Source organism: Labeo rohita, chromosome 24, assembly GCF_022985175.1.
Source record: "Labeo rohita strain BAU-BD-2019 chromosome 24, IGBB_LRoh.1.0, whole genome shotgun sequence".
NCBI classification, from domain to species: domain Eukaryota; kingdom Metazoa; phylum Chordata; class Actinopteri; order Cypriniformes; family Cyprinidae; genus Labeo; species Labeo rohita.
The window spans coordinates 28912101-28939576 of record NC_066892.1 but is presented as its reverse complement, the minus strand read 5'-3'; the positions used below and the strand labels follow the sequence as shown (position 1 = coordinate 28939576).

The following is a 27476-nucleotide window of genomic DNA, read 5'->3' as shown; positions in this document are numbered from 1 at the left end:
ATCTAAAATTATTTTTAACTACATTTTTATAATTCATTTTATGATTTTGCTTTATTTTACAGTGTAAATATACTTAAATTGTAAATTACATTTTTAATTTTCTTTTTGTATTTTATTTTTATATTTATTTTATTGTACAGTGTGACATGCTGTACTCCATCTAAAAAAATTTTAAACTACATTGTTATAACGTTTGTATAATTTCTATTTTGTATAATGTCTATTTTTCTATTTTATTAACTTTGTATTGTCTTATTTTTTTCCTTTTATTTTACATTGTGACGTGCTATACTAATTTAATCGATAAAAATTGTTTCTGTTGGTATCAGTTAATGGATTTTGGATGAATCAGTGATGTTAAATTATATTTTTGTTTGAATAAAAAGCCAAAGTTACTAATAAGTTACCAGCTTTAGGTCACCATTTTTACACAATTGCTAGGTTTTCTCTTAAAGAGACAGTTCACCAAAAAATGAAAATTCTGTCATCATTTACTCGCTCTCAAGTTGTTCCAAACCTGTATGAGTGTCTTTCTTCTGTTCAACACAAAAGAAGATATTCTGAAGAATGCCAGTATCTAAACAGTTGACGGTACCCATTGACTTCCATAGTATTTTTTTTCCCTACTATGGAAGTCAATGGGTACCGTCAGCTGTTTGGTCACCAGCATTCTTCAAAACATCTTTTGTGTTCAATTCAAGAAACTTGAGGGTGAGTAAATGATGAGAATGTTAATTTTTGGGTGAACTGTCCCTTTAAGATTACATCAATATGAAAAAAAACAAAATAGTTTTGAGGATGTTTAAATGTCCTGCATATTATGAATCTGGCTATAGACGGTTCTGATGTCGATGTTTGTTTCCTCAGGAGCCGAGCCACCGCAGAAGACTGTCTCAAACACCACTGGCTTCAGACGGAGGAGCCCGAGCTGAAGGAGGACAGTCCCGAGAGCGTCTCGGAGCCCGTCAGCCCTGCCGCCTCCAGCCACGACGAAGAAGCGGAGGAGGAGAGCGCTCAGGTGACGGAGGAGCTGATCGTGATGGCCGCCTACACCCTCGGCCAGTGCCGCCAGTCCTCGGATAAAGAGAGCCTGACCCCGGACCAGAAGGCCATCTCCAAACGCTTCAAGTTTGAGGAGCCCTTCTCCGCCCTGCAGGAGGTTCCTGGAGAATTCATCTACTGATCCACTTCACGCCACAGTCCTTCTGTCTGCTCTTTTCTCACCTCATGATTTGAACTTGTAAGCCAAACATTGTTTTCACTGGTTGCTCTTGTTTCTGTTTCTCTGTTTGTGCTGCTTTATATTTTCATGGTTAAGTTACTGAAGCCTTGCTGTGGTTCTCTCACTCTCGTTTTTTCTTTTTTTTTTGGTGCCATGCTTAAATATTTGATAAGGGTCAAGCTTTTTTGTGACAATTCCTTTTTGTTTTCTTCTATTGCATTTGCCATGTTTGTACAAAATGAATGTTGTTTGTTTTTCTGCAACACGAGGCAAGCAGAATTTAATGTAAATTAATCCAATTTTATTTTAAGAGTATTTCCATGTCGTTTAAAAAAAGCCATTTTGTGTGTTGATCTCCTGACTGGCCCGTTCAGGTCATTCCCGGGTAAAGACTTCCACAGCAATAACACTTCCATTTACACGCATATATATATATGAAGATCGTGTGTCTTTCTGTGTGTCTATTTTAACTCATGTTAGAGTTATAACTGTAAATTGATTTGTCACTATAAAGAATATTTTTAATGGCAATAAATTTCAAAGTGACTGTCTTGATGCTGTAAATAAAAGTTTGTCTCAACTGTCGCTCTCTGCCTCTTTATTATTGTTGTTGTTATTAATATTTTAGAATTAAAACTTAAACATGAAGTTTAACCATCAGGTTGTGCTTTGAACAGCCAAAAGATGGTAGTAATAGCATTTACTCTAGCAATCTCCCTTTTGGGTTTTTTTTTTTTTTTAAACCACTTTGGCTCTCACTTCATCTAATTGTTGATTTAAATCTAAAGGCATTTTGTTCATTAAAAATATAAGTGTATAAATCCCAGAAAAAAGATGTTACAATTTTTTGGTATAAAAGCTCAATAAAAGTCACCTATTATTGCAGAAACCAGTGATCGACTATTTCTGTGTTAATAGCAAAATTATTAAAGGGGTCATCGGATGCCCATTTTCCACAAGTTGATATGATTCTTTAGGGTCTTAATGAAAAGTCTATAATATACTTTGATTAAAAATTCTCAATGGCTGTGTAAAACAACACCCTTTTTACCTTGACAAAATCAGCTCTGCAAAAATCATCTCATTCTGGTTGAGGTTGCTTTAAATGTTAATGAGCTCTGATCGCCCCGCCCCTCTCTTCTCTCTGTGGAGTGACAAGCCTGTTTACTTTAGCCACATTTAGCCGCTAAACTTGTTAACTAACGTGTTATTAGGAAAAAATTGCAAAGATTCATAAAAAACCCCTTATACACACTTCTGCTGTAAGTGAAGCTGGATCACGAATGATTCACGTGAACATAGACGGATATATGTAGATCGGGAGGCGCATTCCCTTCACAAACAAACATAATCCACTGCATCTTCAGTGGCTCAGATCTGGGAGTAAATGACGACCACTATGTTCATTATTACATCCAGCAACACAACACCTCAATCGCTCAATCAGAGATATTCTTGTCTAACTTACATCCCTGCTCCGGCATCAAAACAAGGAAAGTTACTGGACTGTTACAGCTGGTCTGAGGTAAGACGCTCATGTCAATCAACTATTGTGGGAGTGGCCTCTGTCATGTGACGCCACAACGACAGGCGTCTGAGAACGGCTCGATTTGAAAAAGGGGATATTATTTTTACAGATTAATTAAAAACCACTGCATGGATTTTTATCATTATAGGGTAGATGTGTACATACACTGACAACACACATTAATGTTCAAACAACATGTAAAAGTGAAGTTTGCATCCGATGACCCCTTTAAAGCCTTTAAAATCGTCCAAGCATGTAGCCCCGCCCTAGACTCACACGACTGGCCTAATATTGAGCCTAAGACATGCTATCAATGTACTAATTCATGCTAGCAACATGCTAATCATGATATTACTATGTTAAAACATGGTAGCAGTACATTAAATCATGTTAAAACATGTTAGCAATGTTAAATCATGCTAACAATATGTTAATCATGCACGGAACATGTTAGCAACATGCTAATCATGTTACAAACATCCTTGGAAAATAATGTTAAAACACGTCAGCCACATGGTAATGACGTTAATCATGCTAGCAACATTAAATTATGTTAAAACACTTTAGTAGTAAGTTAAACATGTTGAATCATGCTAACAATACGCTAGTCACGCACAAAACACATCAGGAACATGCTAATCATGTCAGAACCATGTTAGCAAAATGCTAATAATGTTACAAACATGCTTGCAACATGTTAAATAATGTTAAAACATGTTAAATCATGTTAGAAACATGTTAGCAACAAGTTAACAACATGTTAGTGACATGGTAATCGCGCTAGCAACATGTCAATCATGTCATAAACTAGCTAGCAACATGCTAACTACATGCAAATAATGCTAGAAACATGCCAAACATGTCAGACCCATGTTACCAATATGGTAATAATGCTAGAAACATGCTAGCAGCATGTTAATCATGTTACAAACATGCACCGTGTTAAATAATGTTAAAACATTTCTAGCAATAAATCATGCTAGTTACATGCTAATCAATGTTAGCAACGGGTTAACAACATGCTAGCTACATGCTAATCATGTTAACAATGTCAATCATGTTAGAAACAAGCTAGCAACATGTTAATTACACGCTAATCATGTTAGAAACAAGCTAGCAACATGGTAACGACATGTTATTCATGCTAGCAACATGGTAATCATGCCAATAACATGTTAACAACATCAGACTAATCATAGAAACATGCTAACGTTAGTCATGTTAGAACTATTCCAATGACTTGTTAAAAACATGCCAATCGTGCTAACAACATACTAGCAACATGTTATTATGATAGAAATATGCTATCAACAGGTTAACATGCTAATCATGTTAACAACATGCTAGCAACATCAAACTAATCATGTAGAAACATGCTACCAGCATGCTAGTCATGTTAGAACCATTCCAATGACATGTTGGAAGCATGCTAGCAACATGACAATTATGTTAGAACCATGTTAGCAACAGGTTAGCAACATGTCAATTGTTGTAAACAAGCTAGCAACATGGTAACGACATGTTATTCATGCTAGCAACATGCCAATCATGCTAACAACATGCTAGCAACATCAAACTAATCATGTAGAAACATGCTAACAGCACGCTAGCCATGTTAGAACTATTTCAGTGACACGCTGGAAACATGTTAATCATGCTAACGACACGCTAGCAACATGTTAATTATGCTAGAAACATACTAGCAGCATGCTATCAACATTCTAATGACGTTAAAACATGTTAACTTGTTAAATCATGTTATGAATGTGTTAAATAATGCTAGCAACATGGTATCAACATCTAATCTATTTCCATTTTCAAACGTAAAGCTTTTACTGCTTCAAACTCTCAGGTTAAGCAAACTAACGTTTCTAGCAGCTCCAGTTCACTGTCGGTAATGCAGAAATGGCCTTGGTTTTGGCGCCCTCTGCTGGGCGACTGTATGTAATTGCTGTAAACAGCAAACATTTCATTTGTTTTAGTTTTATTTTGAATATACAAATATATGAAGCTATAGGTAAAAGTGTTTTCAAATATTACAGACCTTTAAAAAACGTTAGCAATTAAATAATGTTGATTAAAATGGCTTAGCATCTGCATAAAAAAGCGCGTATCAATATGGAGTTCAGCAGTTCCGCACTGTCATAACGAAGAGCCGGTGACCGGTGCAGGTCGGATGCTGTACGGATCCCGTCGTCGTGATCGGTTTGAGTGCTCAGAGGTCATTGATGTGTCGTGTAGGCCGCTCCCCGTAAACACGCTCCATCAGGACGGAACCGGACGTCAGTCAGAGCCCCGGGAGAGAGCATGAGATGCGCTGAACCGCTATCGGCCCGTCCACAGGCTTCCCCGTGACGCGTCTGTTCGTAATGGAGGACTGGAGCGACTGTCTGGATGTGGCCGTGCAGATCGCCCGCAGAGCCGGACAGGTAACGTTAACGCCTCGCAACACGTTATTCGGTTCATTCATCGCAAACGTAAGCAACTAACGGCGACCGACTCGAACAGCTAACGTTAGGCTGAAACGTGACAGGATGTGCTGTTCAGTAACACGGATGGATGGACAGATGATAAACAAACGCAGATGGTCAACAACGAGCGCTGTTTTGTGTCGTTTCACCGTGTTGTCGGACAGTGTAAATGTAACAGATCCGCACCGGTTACATGTGTGAGTCGGCGCTGACACTTCATTCTGTAACACTGTAAACTTCATGAACAAGAGCGCAGCAGCAACTGTACCAGTGACCTTTCATCATGTTGTCACTGTTATAAATAGCCCTGATAAAACCACATATCTTGCCCTTGATGGACTACAGTGTAGCCTGTGAAAAAGTATTAGGACAAGGCATATTATTATTATTTTTATAGTACTGATAGCACTATATTTACTATTTACTGTAATTCATTATTATATTTTGTGATTTATTATATTTAATCTATTAATAAAACTCTCCAAGTAATAACAAACACTAATGTCTAATAATATAATGATATTACAGTGTTTTTTGAACATGCACCATAGTAATTCCATAATGTGATTTTTTTTTTAGTAATCCAAAGTACTGTGTGTGGTCAGTGTTATTTTAGAGTATAATTTATGTTCTCTTTTTTTCACAAGTGTTTTTGTATTAGCTTTTATTGGTATATTTTCAGTTTTCATTAAGATTTTACTTTTAGTAATTTTGTGATGTCATTATAATTATAAATATTATTAAATATTATTAAAGATTTATGTTTAGCTTTAATCTTTAAGTTTGGTAATTTTAGTACACAAAATCAAACTTTATGTCAGTTAGTGGCTAAACATATATTATATTATATTATATTATATTATATTATATTATATTATTGTTAAATATTTCTGTACAGCTTTAATTAATATATTTATTTTATTAGTTTGGTAATTTTAGTACATCAAATCAAACTTCATGTCAGTGGCTGAACCTATATTATTATATTATATTATATTATATTATATTGTATTATATTATATTATTGTTAAATATTTTTGTACAGCTTTAATTAATTAATTTATTTTTTTTAGTTTGGTAATTTTAGTACAACAAATCAAACTTCATGTCAGTGGCTGAACCTTTATTATTATATTATATTATATTATATTATATTATTATTAAATATTTCTGTATAGCTTTAATTATTATTATTATTATTTAGTTTGATAATTTTAGTACATAAAATTAAAAAATACTTTAAGTCAGTTAGTGGCTAAGCCTATATTCTATTCTATTCTATTATTGTTAAATATTTCTGTACAGCTTTAATTTTTTTTTTTTTTTTATTAGTTAGGTCATTTTAGTACATCAAATCAAACTTTATGTTGGTTAGTGGCTGAACCTATATTATATTATATTATATTATATTATATTATATTATATTATATTATATTATTATATTATATTATATTATTACTAAATATTTCTGTATAGCTTTAATTATTATTATTAGTATTAGTAGTATTATTATTTTAGTTTGACAATTTTAGTACATAAAATCAAATTTAAAAAATGTCTAATTTATTTTATTTAATTTTATAATCTCAGATTCAACTTTATTTTAGTTAGTTGACAAGGCAGGATTTCTATATTTCATTCATTCATTTTAAGTGCAAGCTTTAAATCTAATATTTATATTTTATTTTAGCTATGTTTCATTTAACGAAAATGATTTTTAATAGTTAACAATAATAACAGTAGATACTGTACTATGGTAGAGTGATGGTATCAGTGGTTGTAATGTTTAATGTTCATACTATATATAAACACTCCCTGTATCACTTTACCAGCACCAGAAAATACCATAGTATTCCCTGTAGTTAGAGTAAGGACTGACTGTGTGTTTTCTCCATCAGGTGGTTCAGTCGGCGGTGAAACAGGAGAAGCAGGTGAGCAGCAAGAGCACACCGACAGACCTGGTGACGGAGGCAGACCATCAGGTGGAGGAGCTCATCATCTCCACACTCAGGGACAAATACCCCTCACACAGGTACAAAACACACACAGATGCCCCTCACACACACATCTGCATTAAGACATTGTCAGTTGTCAGCCTTTTATTTTGCAGTAATAAATGGCAATAACAAAACATCCAAACCTATAGGTCTGTAGGTTTATTATGTTTATTATTATTATTATTATATAGCAGGTGTATTATATTAATCTCTAAATTACAGATCTAATATGCTACACATCAGATTTTTCCACAACTGTTTACATTCAGTTAAGGCATAGCAGTCTATGTTTATGTGAATTAGGGCTGCCCTCGACTAAAGATTTTTTTGGTTGACAAGTAGTCGTTCATTTTAAGCATTAGTCGACTATTAGTCACACGTTTATTAATAAACCATATTAAAGAAGTTCACTTCCAGAACAACAATTTGCAGATAATGTACTCACCCCCTTGTTCATGTCTTTCTTTCTTCAGTTGTAAAGAAATTATGTTTTTTGAGGGAAACATTTCAGGATTTTTCTCCATATAATGGACTGATATGGTGCCCCGAGTTTGAATTTACAAAATGTAGTTTAAATGCAGCTTCAAACGATCACAAATGCGGTTGTAAACGATCCCAGCCGAGGAAGAAGGGTCTTATCTAGCGAAAAGATCGGTTATTTTCATAAAAATAATACAATTTATATATTTTTTAATGTCAAACGCTCGTCTTGTCTTTCTCTCCCTGAACTCTGTGTATTCTGGCTCAAGACAGTTAGTGTATGTCAAAAAACTCCAATCGTATTTTCTCCCTCAACTTCAAAAATCATTTCACAATCATCCTACATCACTGCAGAAGTACAGACACAGTGTTTACAAAGTGAACATGCAAAGAAGATCAAACACCCTTAAAAAAAAGGTAAAACAGCGATATAGGACGATTTTGAAGTTGAGGGAGAACATGAGATGGGAGTTTTTCGTCACACCCTAACTGACATGAACCAGAACAAAAACAGAGGTCGGGAAGAGCAAGACAAGACGAGCGTATGACATTATAGTATTTACTTTTTTTTTTTTTTTGTTAGATAAGACTCTTCTTCCTCAGCTGGGATCGTTTGCAACCGCATTTGTGATCGTTTGAAGCTGCATTTAAACTGCATTTTGGAAGTTCAAACTCGGGGCACCATATCAGTCCATTATATGGAGAAAAATACAGAAATGTTTTCCTCAAAAAAAACAATTTCTTTACAACTTAAGAAAGAAAGACATGAACATCTTGGATGACAAGGGGGTGAGTACATTATCTGTAAATTGTGGACTTCTCCTTTAAATGAAATCTTAAAATATAAAAAAGCTTATTCAAATAATGATAGTAAAAGTAATACCAAAGTAACAGTAATGTCTACAGGTGTATGTATTGGTATATAAATATGATAAACATTGAGTATTAATTTCTAATACCATCACTGTACCAGTTCAGAAGTGTTTTATAGATTAATATCATAAAACGAGCACTATCGCCCCACTTTCCTATAGAGGATTTGTAGTTTTCCTTTCCATAAAAGGGCACCACAGACTTTCTGTAAAGTGTTTAATGTTTGATATTCTCCTGTAATAACTGTTGGGATGATTGTGATGTTCTGTGTGTCAGATGTTGATGTTGTGTTTATAATGTCAGGTTTATCGGTGAGGAATCGTCTGCTGCTGGTGTGAAGTGTGAACTGACAGACGCTCCAACATGGATCATCGATCCCATCGACGGGACGTGTAACTTTGTGCACAGGTATCGTAACCATCACATATTGTGTTTAAATCATCGTGTAAATATGTTCTTGAGTTCCCAACACACAATCCTTCATTTTCAGTTTCCCCATGGTGGCGGTGAGCATCGGATTTGCTGTAAGGAAAGAGGTAAACACTGATAAAGCTGTACAGGGCCAGAATTATTGGGTGTTTTTAGTGATGTCATGCGTTTATGTTCAACAATCACAAGATTTCTGCTCCTCAGCTGGAGTTTGGCGTCATCTACCACTGTTTTGACGGGACGCTGTATACGGGCAGAAAAGGACACGGATCCTTTTGCAACGGGGTTCGACTACAGGTTTCGAAAGAAAAAGGTCAGTGTGTTTTAGTGTTGCACGATATACCGGTACTTAAAAAATTGTTGCAATACCCTGCTTTTAAAAACGGTACGATTCCGCACTTTACTAGTACCGGTACTTTAAGAATGCATTTTAATAAGGGCTGTATTTCTGAATGTGTGTTACTACACACATACGCGTGACGCTCACGGTGTTTTCAGCCTCTGAACATGAACATGATCTCTACAACTGCTCTGATAGTCAATTTATGAGCATTTTCTTTTGTGGAAAACTATTGTCATATAATAGACACCCTAAAGATCTGCACAGCAACCCGTCAACATAAAAGTTCAGTTTAACTTGACAGTCAGAAATATATTAATATATTACGTAATGTAAAGATAGTACTACTACTTCTAATAAAAAATAATATTAAAACAATGTTTAAGAAATATTTACCAGAATTTATTTACCAGAAAATTGTAAATACACAACATAGTATTTCTGAAAAAACTAATAAATAGCCTATAATAAATTAATTCTTTATCAAATCTAATTATCTTTATAAACTCATTAGACATGTTTTTGATAATTAAAATGTAATGAAACAATTAAAACAGAATCCAGAAAATTAAAGAGATTCACAAACAAAACTGAATTTGAGAAAAATAATAAAACGTATTTCATAGGGCCTTAAAAACATGTAATTGCTGTAAACTGTTAATAAATTGCTGTTAAATTCTGCAAGTTTCATGATTTCAATTAATTAGACATGCTTTTTGATAAATATTTCTTTTGTTATGTAACCATTAAAATAGAGTCTAGAAAATGGGCTTTAGGAAAAAATAAAACAGATTTCATAGGGCCCTCTTTATTTCATTTGTGTCTTTGTTTTATTGTAATTGTCCTTTAGTTTGTTACTTGCATCAAGGTTCTTATTATTAAAGTGCCCCTATTATGGATTATAAAAGGTTCATATTGTGGTTTTGGGAGTCCCCAACAAGAAGTTTACATGCATGCAGTGTCAAAAAACACTTTTATTGTCTTATAATATGCATTTATTTTTACCTTGTTTGCTCAACGACTCCAAAAACGGTTCGTTAAAACGAATCATTTGTCCAAACCACTCCTTTGCGTGACACTAACCTGCGGTGATTGGTCCGATGACCCAGTCTTCTGTGATTGGTTTAACGTTACTGCGTGCAGCGAATTTCAAACACGGAACAGCCATCACCGTTACTCTCGCCCACAACAACACCCAAACAGCCATAGTACATGCGTCAACCCAACGCAGAAACGTATTGATAAAGCACTGCAGCTTGTACACCAACGTGTTGTTGTTCTATTCTTTACCAGAGCTTCAAGTAATAACAACAACAAACATTCACTATTCATCAATACATTTCTAGACAATAGCGAGTGAACAGATAAAGCTGGCAGCCGATTAGCCAGAGACCTACGAGCTGCACGGAGCGAACACAACACACACACAACTAAATATGTATTTTGCATGATACAGAGTAACGTTACATGAGAGCAACAAGTTTTAAAGGATTACTCCACTTTCAGAATAACCAACAGAACCAACTCTTTTTTTGATAGACAGTAACTTTATGTATGGTGCACTGTCGGCTTCACAACTTTGCAGACAGTTTATGTTCACATACAGCTACATGAAAGATCATAAAGAGCACTTTAATAACAAAGATAAAATAACAAAAAATGACTATGTCATGATATAAATTGTTGTTGTGAAATAAAGTGACTATATTATGAAATAAGATTTGACTATATCCTTTTTTGCTAACTTACCAATATAACAGAGATCTCTACATACCTGTAGGCTCAGTAGTTGTTCACCATAATCCTGTGTAGTGGCACTGCCATGTGATTATTATTATTTTATTTATTCATGAAGTTTTTAAAGGGAGGGGATGAAATTCTTTGTTTTATTAGATAAAATAACTATTATTCATCATCTATTATTCAATTACTTTTCCTGTTGTTCTATGTTTTTTTGTAGTATCGGTTCAGTAGTAGTATCGTGATATTTTAGTCAGGTATCGAAGTCAAAATTTTGGTATTGTGACAACACTCGTGTTTTTCTGTGTTTTAATCATTTTTTTTTCCAATTAATAGTAATCACCTTTTTGATTTAGAATGGCGTACTAAAACGTTTTGAGTTATAAATGAGTAGTTACAGTTATGGATTCTGATTGGTCACAATAATTTGAAAAAAGTCTCTTCTGCTCAACAAGGCTGCATTTATCGGATTAAAAATATGGTAAAAACAGCAAAAATTGTAAAATATTATTACTACTTAAAATAGCAGCTTCTGTGTGAATATCTGTTAAAATAGAATTTATTCCTGTGATCAAATCTGAATTTTCAGCATCATTACTCCAGTCTTCAGTGTCACATGATCCATCAGAAATCATTCTAATATGCTGATTTGCTGCTCAACAAACATTTATGATTATTATCACTGTTGAAAACAGTGATACATTTTATTTTTCAGGACTCACAGGTGAATAGAAAGTTCAAAAGAACAGCATTTATTTTAAATATAAATCTTTTGTAACATTGTAAATGTCTTTACTGTCACTAACTTTGGAGAGGTTGTGTGTTTAAATAATGCATGAAATAATATAAATGCTCTTTATGGATTTAAAATGAGTTTATTTACCTGTGTTTTTGCGCGAGCCGTTAATATTTCAACTCCACCATAAAATGTTGTCAGACTGATCTAGCCTGAGCTTGAATGCTTGAATAATGTGACGTGTTTTCTATCTCAGATGTGTCGAAGGCCCTCATTCTCACAGAGATTGGTGCAAAGAGAGACCCTGCAACACTGGATATCTTTTTAGGAAATATGAAGAAATTGTTGAGCGCACCTACTCATGGGTACGTCATGAGTACCTCACTCCGTCTCATCCAGTTACTTGCACTATAAATGTGTGAGCTGTAATACAAAGCGATAAAGTGATGTGGCTCATATAGTAAAGGTCAGGACTTCACCTTTGACCTGCAGTGTTAGGATCATCGGCAGCTCGACGCTAGCGCTCTGTCACATCGCCAGCGGCGCGGCGGAGGCGTATTACCAGTACGGCCTGCACTGCTGGGACATCGCAGCGGCCGCCGTCATCATCAGAGAGGCCGGCGGATGCGTCATGGACACCACAGGTCAGTATATGGAGTTGCGGATGTGTCGAGTATGTTACGAATGTGGAAAATGCACCATAGTTGGTCAGTATTATGCTGAGTGTGTTTAATTCATAATGTGGGATTTTAAACAAAAAGGGCTTTTATGTCCTTTTGATTGATTTGGGATTATCATTTCGTTATGCATGTTGAACTTGAAGGTTACATGAAACTCCATTCACTAAACATGAGGATTTGGGTGAGAACATGATGAAAATGTAAACATTTACACAATATTTCATGCATAGTTTAGTATTTGTATATAAATTTAAACTAAAATTACAGTCATTAAAGGATGTTTATACTGTAAAATGTTAATGTAGCTTAATGTGCTCTGTATACATATGAGCAGTGCTATGAAAAGTGCTGTATTAGAAGTTCCACCTGCAATACATTAAAAAATGTTTTTATAGCTGTTTAATCATATTTAGTGTGGCTTTTATATTTTAATAATTTTATTTTAGGTTAGCTTTGGTAAATCCACTGTGCACTCTTATTTAGATCAGTAAGTTCATGTAGTTTAAAATGCTTTCTAATTCTGACCTACAGATTAAATAAATAAATAAATAAATAAATAAAGATACTAAAATTAAATATATCAATTTAAAAAATGTAAATAAAAATTTAAAAAGTAAAATAAAATAAAATTAAAATTAAATTAAAATAAATAAAACCCCAAAATAAATAAAATAAAATTAATTAAATAATAAAAATAAAATAAATGTCTCAGGTGGTTGCTGATTTGTGTGTGTGTGTGTGTGTGTGAAATGTCTGAATGTTTGTGTGTGATTTAATCTGACCTACAGATTAAATACATAAATAAAAATAACATTACATTTTAATATATATTAACATTAATATTACAATGTACATTTATAATAATATTTATAATAATGTTTAATATTAATATGATTTTAATATTTAATATGATTATTAGTGTTATTAATATTAACAATCATATTAAAATAAAAAATTATATTAAATAATTATAATAAAAAATTTAATTATATTAAAATAAGATTAAAGTTAAAATAAATATCTAAATAAAATAGTTAAAAGCAAAATAAATAAAACCCGAAATAAAAATGTAAATAAAATAATAAAAATATACAGTAAATGTCTCAGGTGGTTGCTGATTTTGTGTGTGTGTGTGAAATGTCTGAATATTTTTGTGTGTGTGTTTTGTGGTGGGCCGGTTCATGGCATTCCTGTGTGTGAGGCGACACAAAGAGGCTTTGTTGGGGAGGCCGGTTAGGTCATGACCATGCGGTCGGAGGGAGACGAGGGTCCTGAGAGGAATATCGCTTCCATTTAAAAGCCCTAAAATAATGCCAAAGATTTCCTCACAGTCTAGATGTTCTCTGTTATCCAACCAGTGTAGTTCTGTATACAGTCCTGTTATTGTAATCTTGCCCAGATTGTCATCTTACATTTGTGTGATGGTTGAACAGGGTCGAAAATATAGCTATGAGGACATACTGTGAAATCAACAGGCTTGCAGACACAGCTGAACCTGAAAAAAGTCAAATAAAAGTGACTTTTACACAGAAATCAAATCAAATAAAATAATGAATATAAACAAACAAACAAACAAACAATAAATAAATAAATACAGACCCCCAAATTGAATAAAATAAAATACAAAAATAAATGAATAGAAACTAATATAATAAATTAGAATAAATAAATAAATAAATAAATACAGACCCAAACAAAACTAAAATAAAACAATGATTATAAACAAATAAATAAATAAATACAGACCTTAAAAAATAATAATAAAATAAATGAATGAATATAAACTAATATAAATAAATAAATAAATAAATAATACAGACCCCAAATTGAATAAAATAAAATACAAAGATAAATGAATAGTAACTAATAAAAATAAGAATGAATAAAAATAAATAAATACAGACCCAAATAAAACTAAAATAAAATAATGAATATAAACAAATAAATAAATGCAGACTTTAAATAAAATAAAATAAAATAAACGAATGAATATAAACTAATAAAAATAAGAATGAATGAATGAATAAATAAATAAATAAATAAATACAGACCCCAAATAAAAATAAAATAAAAAATTTATAGAAACTAATACAAATAAATAAATAAATACAGACCCCAAATTGAATGAAATGAAATACAAAAATAAATGAATATAAACTAATAAAAATAAGAATGAATGAATGAATGAATAAATGAATGAACGAACTAACGAAATAAATAAATAAATACAGACCTTAAATAAAATAAAATAAAAAAAAATGAATGAATATAAACTAATAAAAATAAGAATGAATGAATGAGTGAATAAATAAATAAATACAGACCCCAAATAAAATAAAGTAATAAATGAATAGAAACTAATAAAAATAAATAAATAAATAAATAAATACATACATACATACATACATACATACAGACCCAAATAAAATAAAACAAAACACAAAAATAAATGAATTTGAAACTAATAAAAATAATAATTAATTAATCAATAAATAAATAAATACAAAAAATACAGACCCAAATAAAACTAAAATAAAATAATGAACATATATAAATATAAATAAATAAATAAATAAATAAATACAGACCCCAAATTAAAAAAGAAAAAGAAAAAATAATGAATATAAACTAAAAATAAATAAATAAATAAATAAATACATAAATACAGACCCCATACAAAACAAAATAAAATAAAATATAAAATAAAATATAATAAATTCAATTTTCTTTGTTTGTTTTCTAGGAGGCCCGCTTGACCTCATGTCCAGACGGGTTGTGGCCGCTGGGACGCGTGAGATCGCCGACTACGTGGTGAAGCAGCTGCAGCCTATAAACTACGGCCGTGACGACACTGACCCAGACGGGCTGGCCTGAGCTCTGTCCTGACCTCTGTCCTGACCTCTGTCCTGACCTCTGACCCCATCCTAAGCCTTTTACCTCAGAACACACAATCCTGCCGCGCCACATCTGCAGTGTCCTTTTAACGCTACATCCATATTTCTATCGGTTTTTATGGTTTAACATCATCTGATTTGCATTTTAAGTCGCTGGAAACACACTACAGTCATGTGTTTCATTTGTGGATGAACACAGATAAATTATAATCACTGGACCACAACCACACATTCATACCTTGTAGTTTATTAAATTACTTCATTCATGGAAATAATGTCGGCATGTTAAACACTGGAAGTCGCTTCACATGCCTTGAAATCGCAAAGAGATTGACGATGCCAAATTCAGCCGATTTTCCACGCGCCGTTTGATTTTACATTACGAAATGGAAATATCTGCTTTTGATCAAAGAAAAGCAGCTGGTTATGATTTCTACAGATATGAAATAGACACAGCTAGACAGATCATCACTCAGGACTCGGTTATGAACAGATTTAACTGAAGATTACACAGGTTTCTATGAACGAACACTAATAAAATCATTAATTCATCAACTAGAAATCCCGTTTTCCAGTAAAACGTCTAAACATCATTATCAAAAAGAGAAAACATTACGATCTTTAAATGCTTTTAATGAAGCCTTTAATGCTCACAAATGAGTAATATTATAGTAATATTGTGAAATATTACAATTTTGACTAACTGTTTTTAATTATTAATGACTTCTGAAGGATCATGTGACACTGAACACTGGAGTAATGATGCTGAAAATTCAGCTTTGATCACGGAAATCAATTACATTTTACAATATATTCACAACAAAAACAGTTATTTTAAATAGTAATATTATTTCACAATATTACAGTTTTTCTGTATTTTTAATTTAAATAAATGCAGCCTTGGTGAGCAAAAAAAAACTACAATAAAAAAAAAATTTAAATATAAATAAAATAAGATAAAATAGTCATCTTTTGACAAGTACTGTACGTCATATAGTAAAAAAAGTATATATATATATATATATATTTTTTTTTTAACAAATTGTTTTTTTGAAAATTGAACATTCTGAGGAAACAAAGTGACTACATTAAAAAACATTTAAATATAAAATAAGATAAAATAGCAATCTTTTGACAAGTACTGCATGTCATATAGTAAAATTATATATATATATATATATATATAATTTTGAGAAAACAAAGTGAATATTTATCTTCTCAAAAATATTGATTAATCAAAAGTGCAGTGAAAAAATATCTACATTTATACACAATTTGATCGTGTGCAGACGCTGACATTATGTTAATTTCTCGATCGATCTAAACAAATTCATCACTTTATCATCTAAACAAATGAAACAAATCCTTGAGATTTTATACAGAATTTCCAGACACACACCGCAGTTTTAACCTGTATTTTGCATTTTTATGTTTTTTTAATACTGGATGATCTGCAGATCTAATAATTGTATGAGTTTTTCACTGCCAGTTTTTATAGTTTTTCCTGCTGTTGATCTCAACCAAGTTCACTTTTTAATCCCTGTGTGTATCAGGGCAACATTCCTCTGGTATGAACTATTAAAAACATACACTAAAATAAACGCCGTCCAGTCATTATTCAACCAAAATCAACCGTATTCTGTTTCCAACGAGTGTCTTTGACAAATCCGTGCTTGTATTTTAATTTCAGGCTTTCTTCATTTGCTCAGTGTTCAAATACTGTTGGATTTTGAAGTGACTCAGCTTCATGTATCTAATTTGACAGTTGATTATGTGTGGTTTCAGATGCCCTAGTTAGTGGCTGTCTGCTTATTCAATACGCTCTCATCTTCTGCTTTATTACAGCGTTTGGTTTCCATCAAACAGACCTTTTGATTTCATTTTTATACTGGATCTCTTTAAAAAGTGTCCGCGGTTCCAGCTGCCAACCAATTTTTTGTTTAAATTCATACGCAGGAGCTCTTGGAAATGAAATATACCGCTGAATTTTGGCAAATCCAGTTGAATTCTATTCCCACCTTCAGCCGAGCAACTATACGATCCGTCAGCAGTCTCCAGGTGTCTGTTTAGATCCAGAAAACTCTCCATTCTGGCTCCACAACTTTGGAAAGACCTTCTGAATTTAGTTAAAGCCGCCAACCCTAATACATACTTCAACCATGAAGAAACAGCAATTACTGCCACTCTGTGTCCTCAGTTCCCCAATCCTGCTCCACAACCACATTCTCATCAGCATTAAAGGAACAGTTCAACCAAAAATCTAAATTTGATGTAGGTGAGTTTGTTTGTTTATCAGATTTGTAGAAATGTGTCATTCCGTCACTTGCTCACCAATAGAGTGAATGGGTGCCGTCGGAATGAGAGTCCAAACAGCTGATAAAAACATCACAATAATCCACAAGTAATCCACACCACTCCAGTCCATCAGTTAACATCTTGAGAAGACAAAAAGCAGAAATAAATCCATCATTAAGACATTTTTAACTGAAATACTAAAACGTCTATAATCCATAATAACACTTCCTCCAGTGAAAAAGTGGTCTGTTTTAAATCAGGAGAGAAATCTGCACAGATCAAACACCGTTTACAAACCAAAACAGTCCAAAACAACTGGATTTTGATGTGAGGGACAACAGGAGATGGACTTTTTCACAGCTATTTGGACTCTCATTCTGACGGCACCCATTCACTGCACTTCACTTTTTTTTTTCTTTTTTTTTTTTTACTGTAGAAAGAAAAGTACTTATGAATTAAGAATTAATTATGCATAAGCATAAAATAGTAGTATGAAATGGCTTTATTTAACCAAAAAAAAAAATATATATATATATATATATATATATATAAGTGTCTGTACTTTCAAAATTTGGTTGAAATAATGCTACGTTGTCATTCAGTGTTTATGTGAAATTTCAAACAACACTGACTTGTGCATATTAAAATAAATAAAAGAATAAGGAAGCAGATTTTTATGAAAATAATTTGTCTTTTAATATGTCATAAATTGATTTGACAAGACTGACAAATTGACAAGATTGTTACCCTGAATGACATTTTAGTGTGTCTTCTGTAAATTGGGGAAAAAATGTATGATATTTATTTTTTACTCAGAAAAACAAAAACAAAAATGCAATTAAATTAAACAGAAAACTTTTTAATATTTTTTTTTTCTTAAAAAAAAAACAATAATTTAAAGCAGTATTACACTTATTGTTTTTATGCTTAAACCCTTTCATCTTCGTCCCTGTTTTTTCATACTGTTTGATTTAATGTAACATAAGCAGATATATAAACAGAAGTGGACAGTAGTGAAGTATTTTTACTTTACTAAAGTATCTGTACTTTAGAGTGTTTTTCTTTTGAAAACCTAACCTCACAACACTCCAAAGCATAATATTGCACTTTTAACTGCACTACATGTCATATTAAATATCATTTAATACTAAATCACATTAGAAATCTAGTACTTTCTTACTGTTACTCAAGTAAAAGTAATTCAAAGATGTACTTGAGTACAAGAAAGTACTACATTATCAATGTTCTTAAGTATTAAAGGAAAAAAAAAATTATTTATGAAATGTAGTGCAGAAAAAGTACAATATTATGCTTTGGAATGTAGTAAAGTAGTTCAAAAAAGACTCTGACAAAGAACAGATTTTTTTTTTTTTTTTAAATTCACTTTAGTAAAGTAAAAATACTTCACTGCTGTCCACTTCTGCTTATATGTCAACAATAAATCAAAGAGTACGAAAAAACTTACATAAACAGATCAAAGATGAAAAAGGGTTTAAGCATAAAAAAACAATAATTGTAATACTGTTTTAAATTGTTGTTTTTCCTAAAAATATTAAAATGTTTTCTGTTTAATTTAATCGCGTTTTTGTTTTTCTGAGCAAAAAATAAATATCATACAAAAATAAATATCATCAAATATCAGACACCCACTAAAATGTCATTCAGTGTAACAATCTTGTCAATTTTGTCAATGTATGACATATTAAAAGACAAATTACTTTCACCCCAAATACTAATTAGTTGTAATTCTACATTTTTAAAACATGCTCTCTTATTCTTTTACATATTTTAATATGTACAAGTCAGAATAAGCATGTTTGAATTTTTACATAAATATTGTGTTACACGTAATGACAATGTAACATTATTTCAACCAAATTGTAACATTTTATTCTACAAAAACTTATTTGAAAATGTGAAAGTAGACACTTACATTCAGTGCTTTCTATGGACATTAAATCAACTTTTGTAAATGTCTTTTTACAAAAACATCTCAGCGTCTTTGACCCAGACACATTCACCTTCAATAGAAGAGCCTGTGTGCTGAATTTCTTTTGACGGTCTGCAGGTGGCGCTGCAGCCACTGTTATATACTATTTATTTACAGTATTTTTACATTAAAACAAATAGTACTTAACGCTACAAAAAATATTTGCCAGAAGTATTTTTTTAACAATAAAATATAATTGAAAATATATACGGTAAAAAATAAATGTAGCTTACATAAAAAAAAATAAATAAATAAATATATAAAAAATAAAATTGATTTTTGGATTAACATAAGATGTAATCCTACAGCCAGTTCATTTGTTTATTTATTTATTTATTTATTTATTTATGTATGTGGAGAGTTGTGTTGCTGTGAGAGAGCAGTGTAAAGCAGCGGTTGTAGTACCTGGGGCCAGCGGAGCCTCCACCCCTTCCCCTCCAAACCCCAGCCCTCATCTGCGCCTGACTCCTGAATGGTGGAGTCATTTGTCAGTTTTGCAGGGTGGTCCTTCAGGCTGTTCATTGAGGAGGAGAAAAAGTGCGTCCAGATGCCAGAGAGGCACAGCTGTGCGGCGTAAACGCGCGTCTGATCGCTCCGCAACTGAGAAAAGCGCACTTTCTGCGCTGGACAAAACTCCTTCAGGAGTTTCAAAGTAGCGGAGGACTGGGATATGACAATCCACACGCTTTGGAGAAACCCCAGCAGACTTGGAACGAATGCATTTGTTGTGTTGGGCGTCTGAAGCGTCTGTTTGCAGCACCATGATCTCTCCTGTCAACAGGTAAGACGACAAACCTGACGCACGATCCGCTGCTTTGAGGGAGAGTAAACCATGTGTGAGGAGAACTGAGGAACCTGTCCTGACTGAGCTGACCTGAGCGACATCTTCGGGATTATCTGGACTCTAAAGTTCTCCGGTCTTTGCTTACCATGAGGACTAGACTAGACTAGGCTGAAGTGAATCCGGGCTCCGGAGGGCCGGAGCGGATCATGTCCTGTGGCCGAAGTCTGCAGAAAGACTGCACCTGAAGATCTCTGGAAGCAGATTTCTCAATTCAGCATCTGAGCTCACGTATATTGTGATACGATGGCCTCGGAGGTGGTGTGTGGACTCATATTCAGATTGCTCCTGCCAGTGTGTCTCGCTGCAGGTAAGGCTTCGTTTACTAAACCATGAAAGAAATGCGACACAAATGAACGATGAATAGTGTTTAGTACATCTATTAAACCCACACACATATATATATATGGTAATTTAATGAAAAAGAAGCAATAAGTATATTATTAAATAGAAACAGTGCTTCTTAAAAAATATGTATTTATATGATTTTTAAATGTATGTAATTCAGTTAATTGAATTCACTACATTTTAATTAAAATATAAAAATTATTTTTATTATTTTAAAAATCTATGTTACGTTAATTTTATTGTAATAATATTATTTATGAATCTCATTTTATGGTTAAGTATGGTATTTTAAATGAATATAAGAACGAAAAATAGAAATGTGAAAAAAGACAAAATTGAATATAGCTTTGTTAATTATAGAAACACTTATTTTTATTATTTTAAGAAATATGTATTTATGAATTGTATTTTTATATAATTCAGTTCATTTAATTTACTATATTTTAATTAAAATTCAATATTTTATTTTGTAATAATATCATTTATATTTGAATTAAACAACTCACTGTATGGTTAAATAATTTAATTAAATATGAGAATGAAAAAATATAAATGAGAAAAAGATGAGAAAATGAACAATAGATTTGTAAATAATAGAAACAATTATTCTTATTCATTTAAAAAATGTATTTATATGAGTATTTTTTATCAATTTAATTTAGCAAAATATATTTAAATTAAAATTTTAATTTAATTTTATTTCATTTTATGCTTATTAAGTAAGGTAATTTAATTAAGAAGACAAATAGATTAATAGATGTTGTGTTAAATAAAAGAAAAAATATTTTTTTATTATTTTAAAACCTATTTCTATATTCGATTATTTAGTTAATTTAGTTTAGTATATTTTGATTTAAAAATATATATATATATTTTTAACTCATGTAATAATGACTATTAATGTGCTTGATTATTACATTTTTTAAAAAATGTATATGATTATAAATGGTATCTGATAGGCTTGTCTTATTGATTGTGTATTGTTGTAGATCTGATTTCATTTTATAATAAATTCTATTGCATTTTATGGTATTATTCAGTTAGTTAAGTCATTTTTAGCCTATTTTGTGTTGTTAAAAATTTGTGACAACAATTTATACGCACCATAAAACTTAACAAACAATCAGTTTTACTGACCTTACTTTATGTACATGGTCCTGTACTTTTTTGGACTGTAAATAACTGAATATCATCATCATAAGCTTAAACTGCAGTATACTCTTTAAATAAAAACACGACGCATGTTGAGATTTGTTGTGCAGAGCCCAATAAGATAAACCTGTCAAGTTGTTGAATGCTCCTTTCATTCACATTTAGACTGACAAATGAGCAAAGGAATCAGGTTTCGAGTTAAGCTCTCAAGATTAAGAAGTCTTCAAAAAGACACAAAAGGACATAAAAGCCATCGGTTATGATTCTGTTCATCAATTTTGATTTATTCACCGTTCATTTGCACTTCACAAACCGTTACTGCAACTCTTACTAAGTAGGTCAAAGGTCAACAGTATAGGCAGTATGCCACATACTTGCATACTAGTTTTTGCTTTTGATTGGAATGATGGTTGGAGTTTAATATTTTTTGTTGTTGCATTTTTTTTTGTTTTCTTTTTGCTTTAATTTATGCACCATTTTGTTGTTTTTCACCCAGCATTTTACAGTCTTTCTCTGTAATAATTTAGCCTCTTTGGTAGTTTTGGTGTGAGATGAGTAATACTGCACTCAGTGTCCGTCCAAACAGACTGTCTGGCTAAAGTAAGCATGCGTCTGATAGCAGAGGGACAGACAACAGAGCTTCTGTCTATCAGCGCTGAGCAACTCTTCCTGTCTCTCCCTCTCCGCTTTGGTTTTCCCCTCTCACCGAGATCAGACACAGAATTCTTTATATTTACACTCTTAATTGTCTGTTTTTGAGCGAAACGCCTTCTTCTGCTCCTCCGTGTGCTGATAGCGTTGATTGTCTGTCGAACATCTGCCTCACATGACTCACGCACAGTGTTTTCACAGATAGTGAAGGGCTTGAACTTCTTAAGGCTCCCGCCGCAGATCGCTAACAATCGAGAACTCTGCTTTCCCACAGGCCGCTGGTACGCCCCATTCTTCAGTAACACCAAAGGCTGTTTATTTGTGATAAAACGCCCAACTGAAACAAGATCAGAGAGAGAACAGTCAGCCTACATAAAACAGAGCTGTTTCAATGCTACTTACCAAGTCAGGAATATACAGTATGTGTGTTCACTACGCAAAACAGTTGGCCACAAAATGACATTGCTTTCTGAGATTGCTCAAATTGCATCACTTCACACTCACAGTGATCTCACGATGCATTGCAACAAGCTTGCATGAGTAGAGAAAAATGCTGATTAAGAAACAGCTAAAACCAGCCTGTGCTGTTCGGCTGGTCTTAGCTGGTTTAAACTGGACTAAGCTGGTCGAAATGGTCAAAACTCCTCTAAAACCAGCCTGTTAAACCAGCAAGAACCAGACTGGAAGACCAGTTAGAACCATCCAACCAGCTTAAGGTTTCAGATTCAGGTTTCCACTCTAATATCTGAAAAAAAGGATCAATAAATGATTCAATTTGATTTAAATGATGTATTTCACCCAATATTTGTGTATGCCAAGTGCTTTGAGTGTCACATTGTTAGCTTAGCGACATGCTAACATTTAGCTCATCTGAAGCTCATCAAGGTAGCATTTAGTTTATATGAAGTGTTTTACCTAATAGTTGTGCATGCATGTTTTTTTTTTTTTTTTTAATAGTATTGTGTTTTAAGCTTAGCGACATGCTAACAAAACTTTACTGGAATCAGTTGAGAGCTGCTGCCGATTAAAGAGTGTTTCACTTCAGTCATTTGTGATGTTTCATGATACAAAATGCATTTTTGCAATCCACTTAACTAATTTTCCATCGTTTTTCTTTGTCAACATGCACAAGCTGGATATTTGTGATTACTGCATTCATTCACCGTTTTAAAAACATGGCTCTTGAGTAAAAAGAATTAAAAATATATAAAGGAGATCTATTATGCCCAGAATGTGTCTGTGAAGTTTCAGCTCAAAATACCCCACAGATCTTTTATTATATCATTTTAAAAATGCCTATTTTGAGTGGAAGCAGAAACAGGCTGTTTTCGTGCGTGTCTCTTTAAATGCAAATTAGGTGCTGCTCCTAACTCATAACTGCTAAAAAAAAAAACATCTGTTTTGGATTTGATTATCATGTCTGTTGTGCTGAAATTATGCATTTTAAAGCCATATTAGTTTAAACGTCTGATATAGAGTTTTCTTTCATGTCTTATTGCGCTTATACTGTCAAATACAATGTGGCTTTGTTTTCCTGCTGACAGTCACTCTTCAGTCATCATACATTAGATGTATGCATATTGGCATTGCTTTGACTGTTCTCTGTAAATCACGCCTTCTTGCACGCCATGATTGGTCAGTTATGCATAATTCCTGCATGCTATTGGTCAAAATGATTTTATTACCTTCAGCAAGTATGAAAACTATAGGATAAACAAAGCCAGAACCAAGACTTGTAGGCAGTCTAGAAGTCCTGGCTGAGTAGGGCCGGGCGATGATAAACTCTGGACATTTTTAGGACTTTGATCAAACATAGAAAGTTTGGCACGTGGTATTGAACATGGTATGTTTGAGTTAGTATAGAGTATGACATATCCTGTCACCAACAGGTGGCGCTATGGTTATATCTGAATATTGGCCGTTAGAATTCTTCAGGCCAGGACGCTTGCTAAATGTGAAGTTTGGTGCAGGTCGGACATTGCATGTTTAAATTAGTGCAAAACAAGTAATTTCCTGTTGTCAGCAGGTGGCGCTATGATTATAATGGAATATTGGCATTTAGATATGTTTAGGCCAGGACTCTTATCGAACGTGTGAAGTTTGGGGCAGATCGGACATTGTATGGCTGAGCTACAACTACTTTTTCCATGATAAAACATTGAACTTCGTTAGGGGGCCACAGACACGCCCCTTAACGAAAACTCAAGATCTTCGCAATTTAACGTCACAAAGACCTTTAGAGTAGACTGACCAAATACAATGTTGTTGATAGTAAATCTCTAGGAGGAGTTCTTTTTAGCGTAAAACACGTCACTTCCTGTTGCCAGCAGGTGGCGTTATGACTATAACTGAATATGGTCATGTGCATGTGTTCAGGACTGGACTCTTATCAAACATGTGCATTTTGGTGCAGATCGGACATTGTATGCCTGAATTATAACAACTTCCTGTTTCATGGTGAAACATCAAAGTTTGTCAGGCTGCCACGGACACGCCCTTCAACGAAAACTCAAAATCTTTGCAATTGAATGTAATTTAATCTCACAAAGGGCTTTAAATTACACTTATCGAATTTGGTGTTGATCTGTTTAAATCTCTAGGAGGAGTTTGTTTAAATACAACGCCTAAAATGGCAAAAATGGCACAAAGCATTCAGAGAAAATTCAAAATAACAGCCTTCCTGCTGGATTTTGGACTTCATACTAGGGAACTTTTTTGTAGGTATTGGTGTGTTGCATGTGTCTACTGAATTTTGTACATGTATGTGAAACACAGCTCGAGGGGCACTTCGTTTAAATTTTCTGGAACATTTAACTGTTCATAAGGTATATTGCTTATGAATGAGGGAAGAAACTGTTCTTGTGTCTGGCCGTCCTGGTATGTGTGGCTCTGTAGCGCCGACCAGATGGCAAAAATTTGAAAAGGGGATGACAGGGATGTAGGGGATCCAGAGTGATTTTCTGAGCCCTATTCCTTACTCTGGATGTATACAGTTCTACAAGGGTGGGCAGGGGAGCACCAATAATCCTAAAATGATGAAATGAATATAAAAATGAGCATTATTCATGTCTTTGTGTGAATGAATGGTGTAGTTTAATCTGTTACACACACTATATGCAATAAATGAGGACATGCACATGTAAACTTCATCTCCAGAGCTGCTCTGAGACTCATTTCAGCAGCTTTACAGTGTTTAAACTAGAGAAGTAAAACTACTGTCCAACACACTGAAACTCACAGATCTTTACCACAAACTGACAACATAAACGTTTGGGTAAACTTGAAGAAATGATGGTAGAAATATGTTACTATTGTATACCAAAATGTACTTCTCAAAGTACTAATTAGGGCCCGAGCACTGGTGGTGCGAGGACACTATTGAAACTGCTCAGATTCTTCTTCTTCTTCTCCAAAATAAATTGCATTTTTGAGGACCTAAACATGCTCGAAAACCCATGAAGCTTTGCACACACACCAGAAGTGGTGAAGATGTACATCTGATACGGGTTTCAGAAGTGGGTGTGGCAAAATGACTCAGTAGCGTCACCTATAAAATTTCAACAAAGTGCCCCTCGAGCTGTGCTTCACATACATGTACAAAATTCGGTAGACACATGTAACACACCAATACCTACAAAAAAGTCTCTCAGTGTAAAGTGCAAAGCCAACAGGAAGTCTGTTATTTTTAATTTTCTCTGCAAATTTTGTGCCATTTTTTTCATTTCAGGCATTGTATTTAAACAAACACCTAGAGATTTAAACACCAAATTTGGTCAGCATAGTCTAAAGCCCTTTTTGATGCTGAACTGCAAAGATCTTGAGTTTTCGTTGAAGGGCGTGTCCGTGGCAGCCTGATAAACTTCGATGTTTCACCATGAAAGAGGAAGTTGTTATAATTCATGTTTGATATGAGTCCAGTCCTGAACACATGCCCATGACCATATTCAGTTAGAGTCATAGCGCCACCAGCTGGCAACAGGAAGTGGCATGTTTTACACTCTACATACACTGAACTCCTCATAGAGATTTAATGACATCAACATTATATTTGGTCAATCTAATCTAAAGGTCTTTGCGATGTTAAATTGTGAAGATCTCGAGTTTTCATTGGAGGACGTGTCCGTGGCGGCCTGACAAAGTTTGACAAAGTTTCACTGTGGGAACAGGAGGTGTTGTAGCTCAGTCATACAATGTCCGATCTGCCCCAAACTTCACACGTTCGATAAAAGACCTGGCCTGAACACATCTAGAGGCCAAAAGGCTGCTGGCAAAAGGAAATGACTTGTTTTATACTACCATTGAGAATTTTTAACCCAAGTATATTATAGACTTTTCATTAAGACCCTAAAGAATCATATCAACTTGTGGAAAATGGGCATCCGACGACCCCTTTAAGTATTATTAATTCATTAAATTAGTCAACTTTCTGATGGTAAACTTGTTTTAAATCTTAACACAATGTCAGAATCAGGAGAAAACAAAACTGATTTCATAGGGTTGTTTACATTCATTTTCAAGTTTAAACTGAAGGCAGCAGACAGTGTGGCAGCTCACTAACTTTTGGATTTTTGGAAAGAGCTAGAAAGTCTTTCTTTCATTCTCAAGGATGAGAGGTTCATGTAAGTAATCAATTCAAATCCAAATAAAGCTTTGACTTCCTCTTTTAAACAAATGAATGATTTTTAAATGTTATCAGTATGAAGTCAATAACTTAAGCATTATAAACACAAGTCGGAGTGATTTCTGTAAACGCTGGACCTCCGCAGTAGCACAGCACTTGAGTGGGACGTGACTAAGGTGAACGTAGAT

General features: G+C 33.3%; 3 protein-coding genes across 6 annotated transcripts in view; all 3 read left to right on the top strand.

Moving 5' to 3' along the window:
* stk17a (serine/threonine kinase 17a) overlaps positions 1 to 1807 on the top strand; it is a 45289-nt gene extending 43482 nt beyond the window's left edge. The window contains exon 7 of the mRNA XM_051097581.1: positions 868 to 1807. Coding sequence (XP_050953538.1) covers positions 868 to 1183 — 316 coding nt within the window. The 3' untranslated portion in view covers positions 1184 to 1807. The remainder of the gene's footprint in view (positions 1 to 867) is intronic.
* Positions 1808 to 4631: 2824 nt separating this feature from the next.
* Positions 4632 to 15978, top strand: impa2 (inositol monophosphatase 2). Its single transcript, XM_051098845.1, has 8 exons — positions 4632 to 5179; positions 7120 to 7253; positions 8875 to 8979; positions 9062 to 9107; positions 9205 to 9313; positions 12073 to 12181; positions 12309 to 12460; positions 15240 to 15978. Exons 1-8 carry the CDS (start codon positions 5120 to 5122, stop codon positions 15368 to 15370), a joined length of 846 nt encoding a protein of 281 aa, XP_050954802.1. The 5' UTR covers positions 4632 to 5119; the 3' UTR covers positions 15371 to 15978.
* A 4175-nt stretch (positions 15979 to 20153) lies between these two features.
* Positions 20154 to 27476, top strand: part of LOC127155691 (piezo-type mechanosensitive ion channel component 2) — a 154343-nt gene continuing 147020 nt past the window's right edge. For all 4 annotated transcript variants that reach the window (XM_051098089.1, XM_051098088.1, XM_051098087.1 and 1 more), the window contains exon 1: positions 20154 to 20826. In XM_051098089.1, coding sequence (XP_050954046.1) covers positions 20763 to 20826 — 64 coding nt within the window. In that variant the 5' untranslated portion in view covers positions 20154 to 20762. The remainder of the gene's footprint in view (positions 20827 to 27476) is intronic.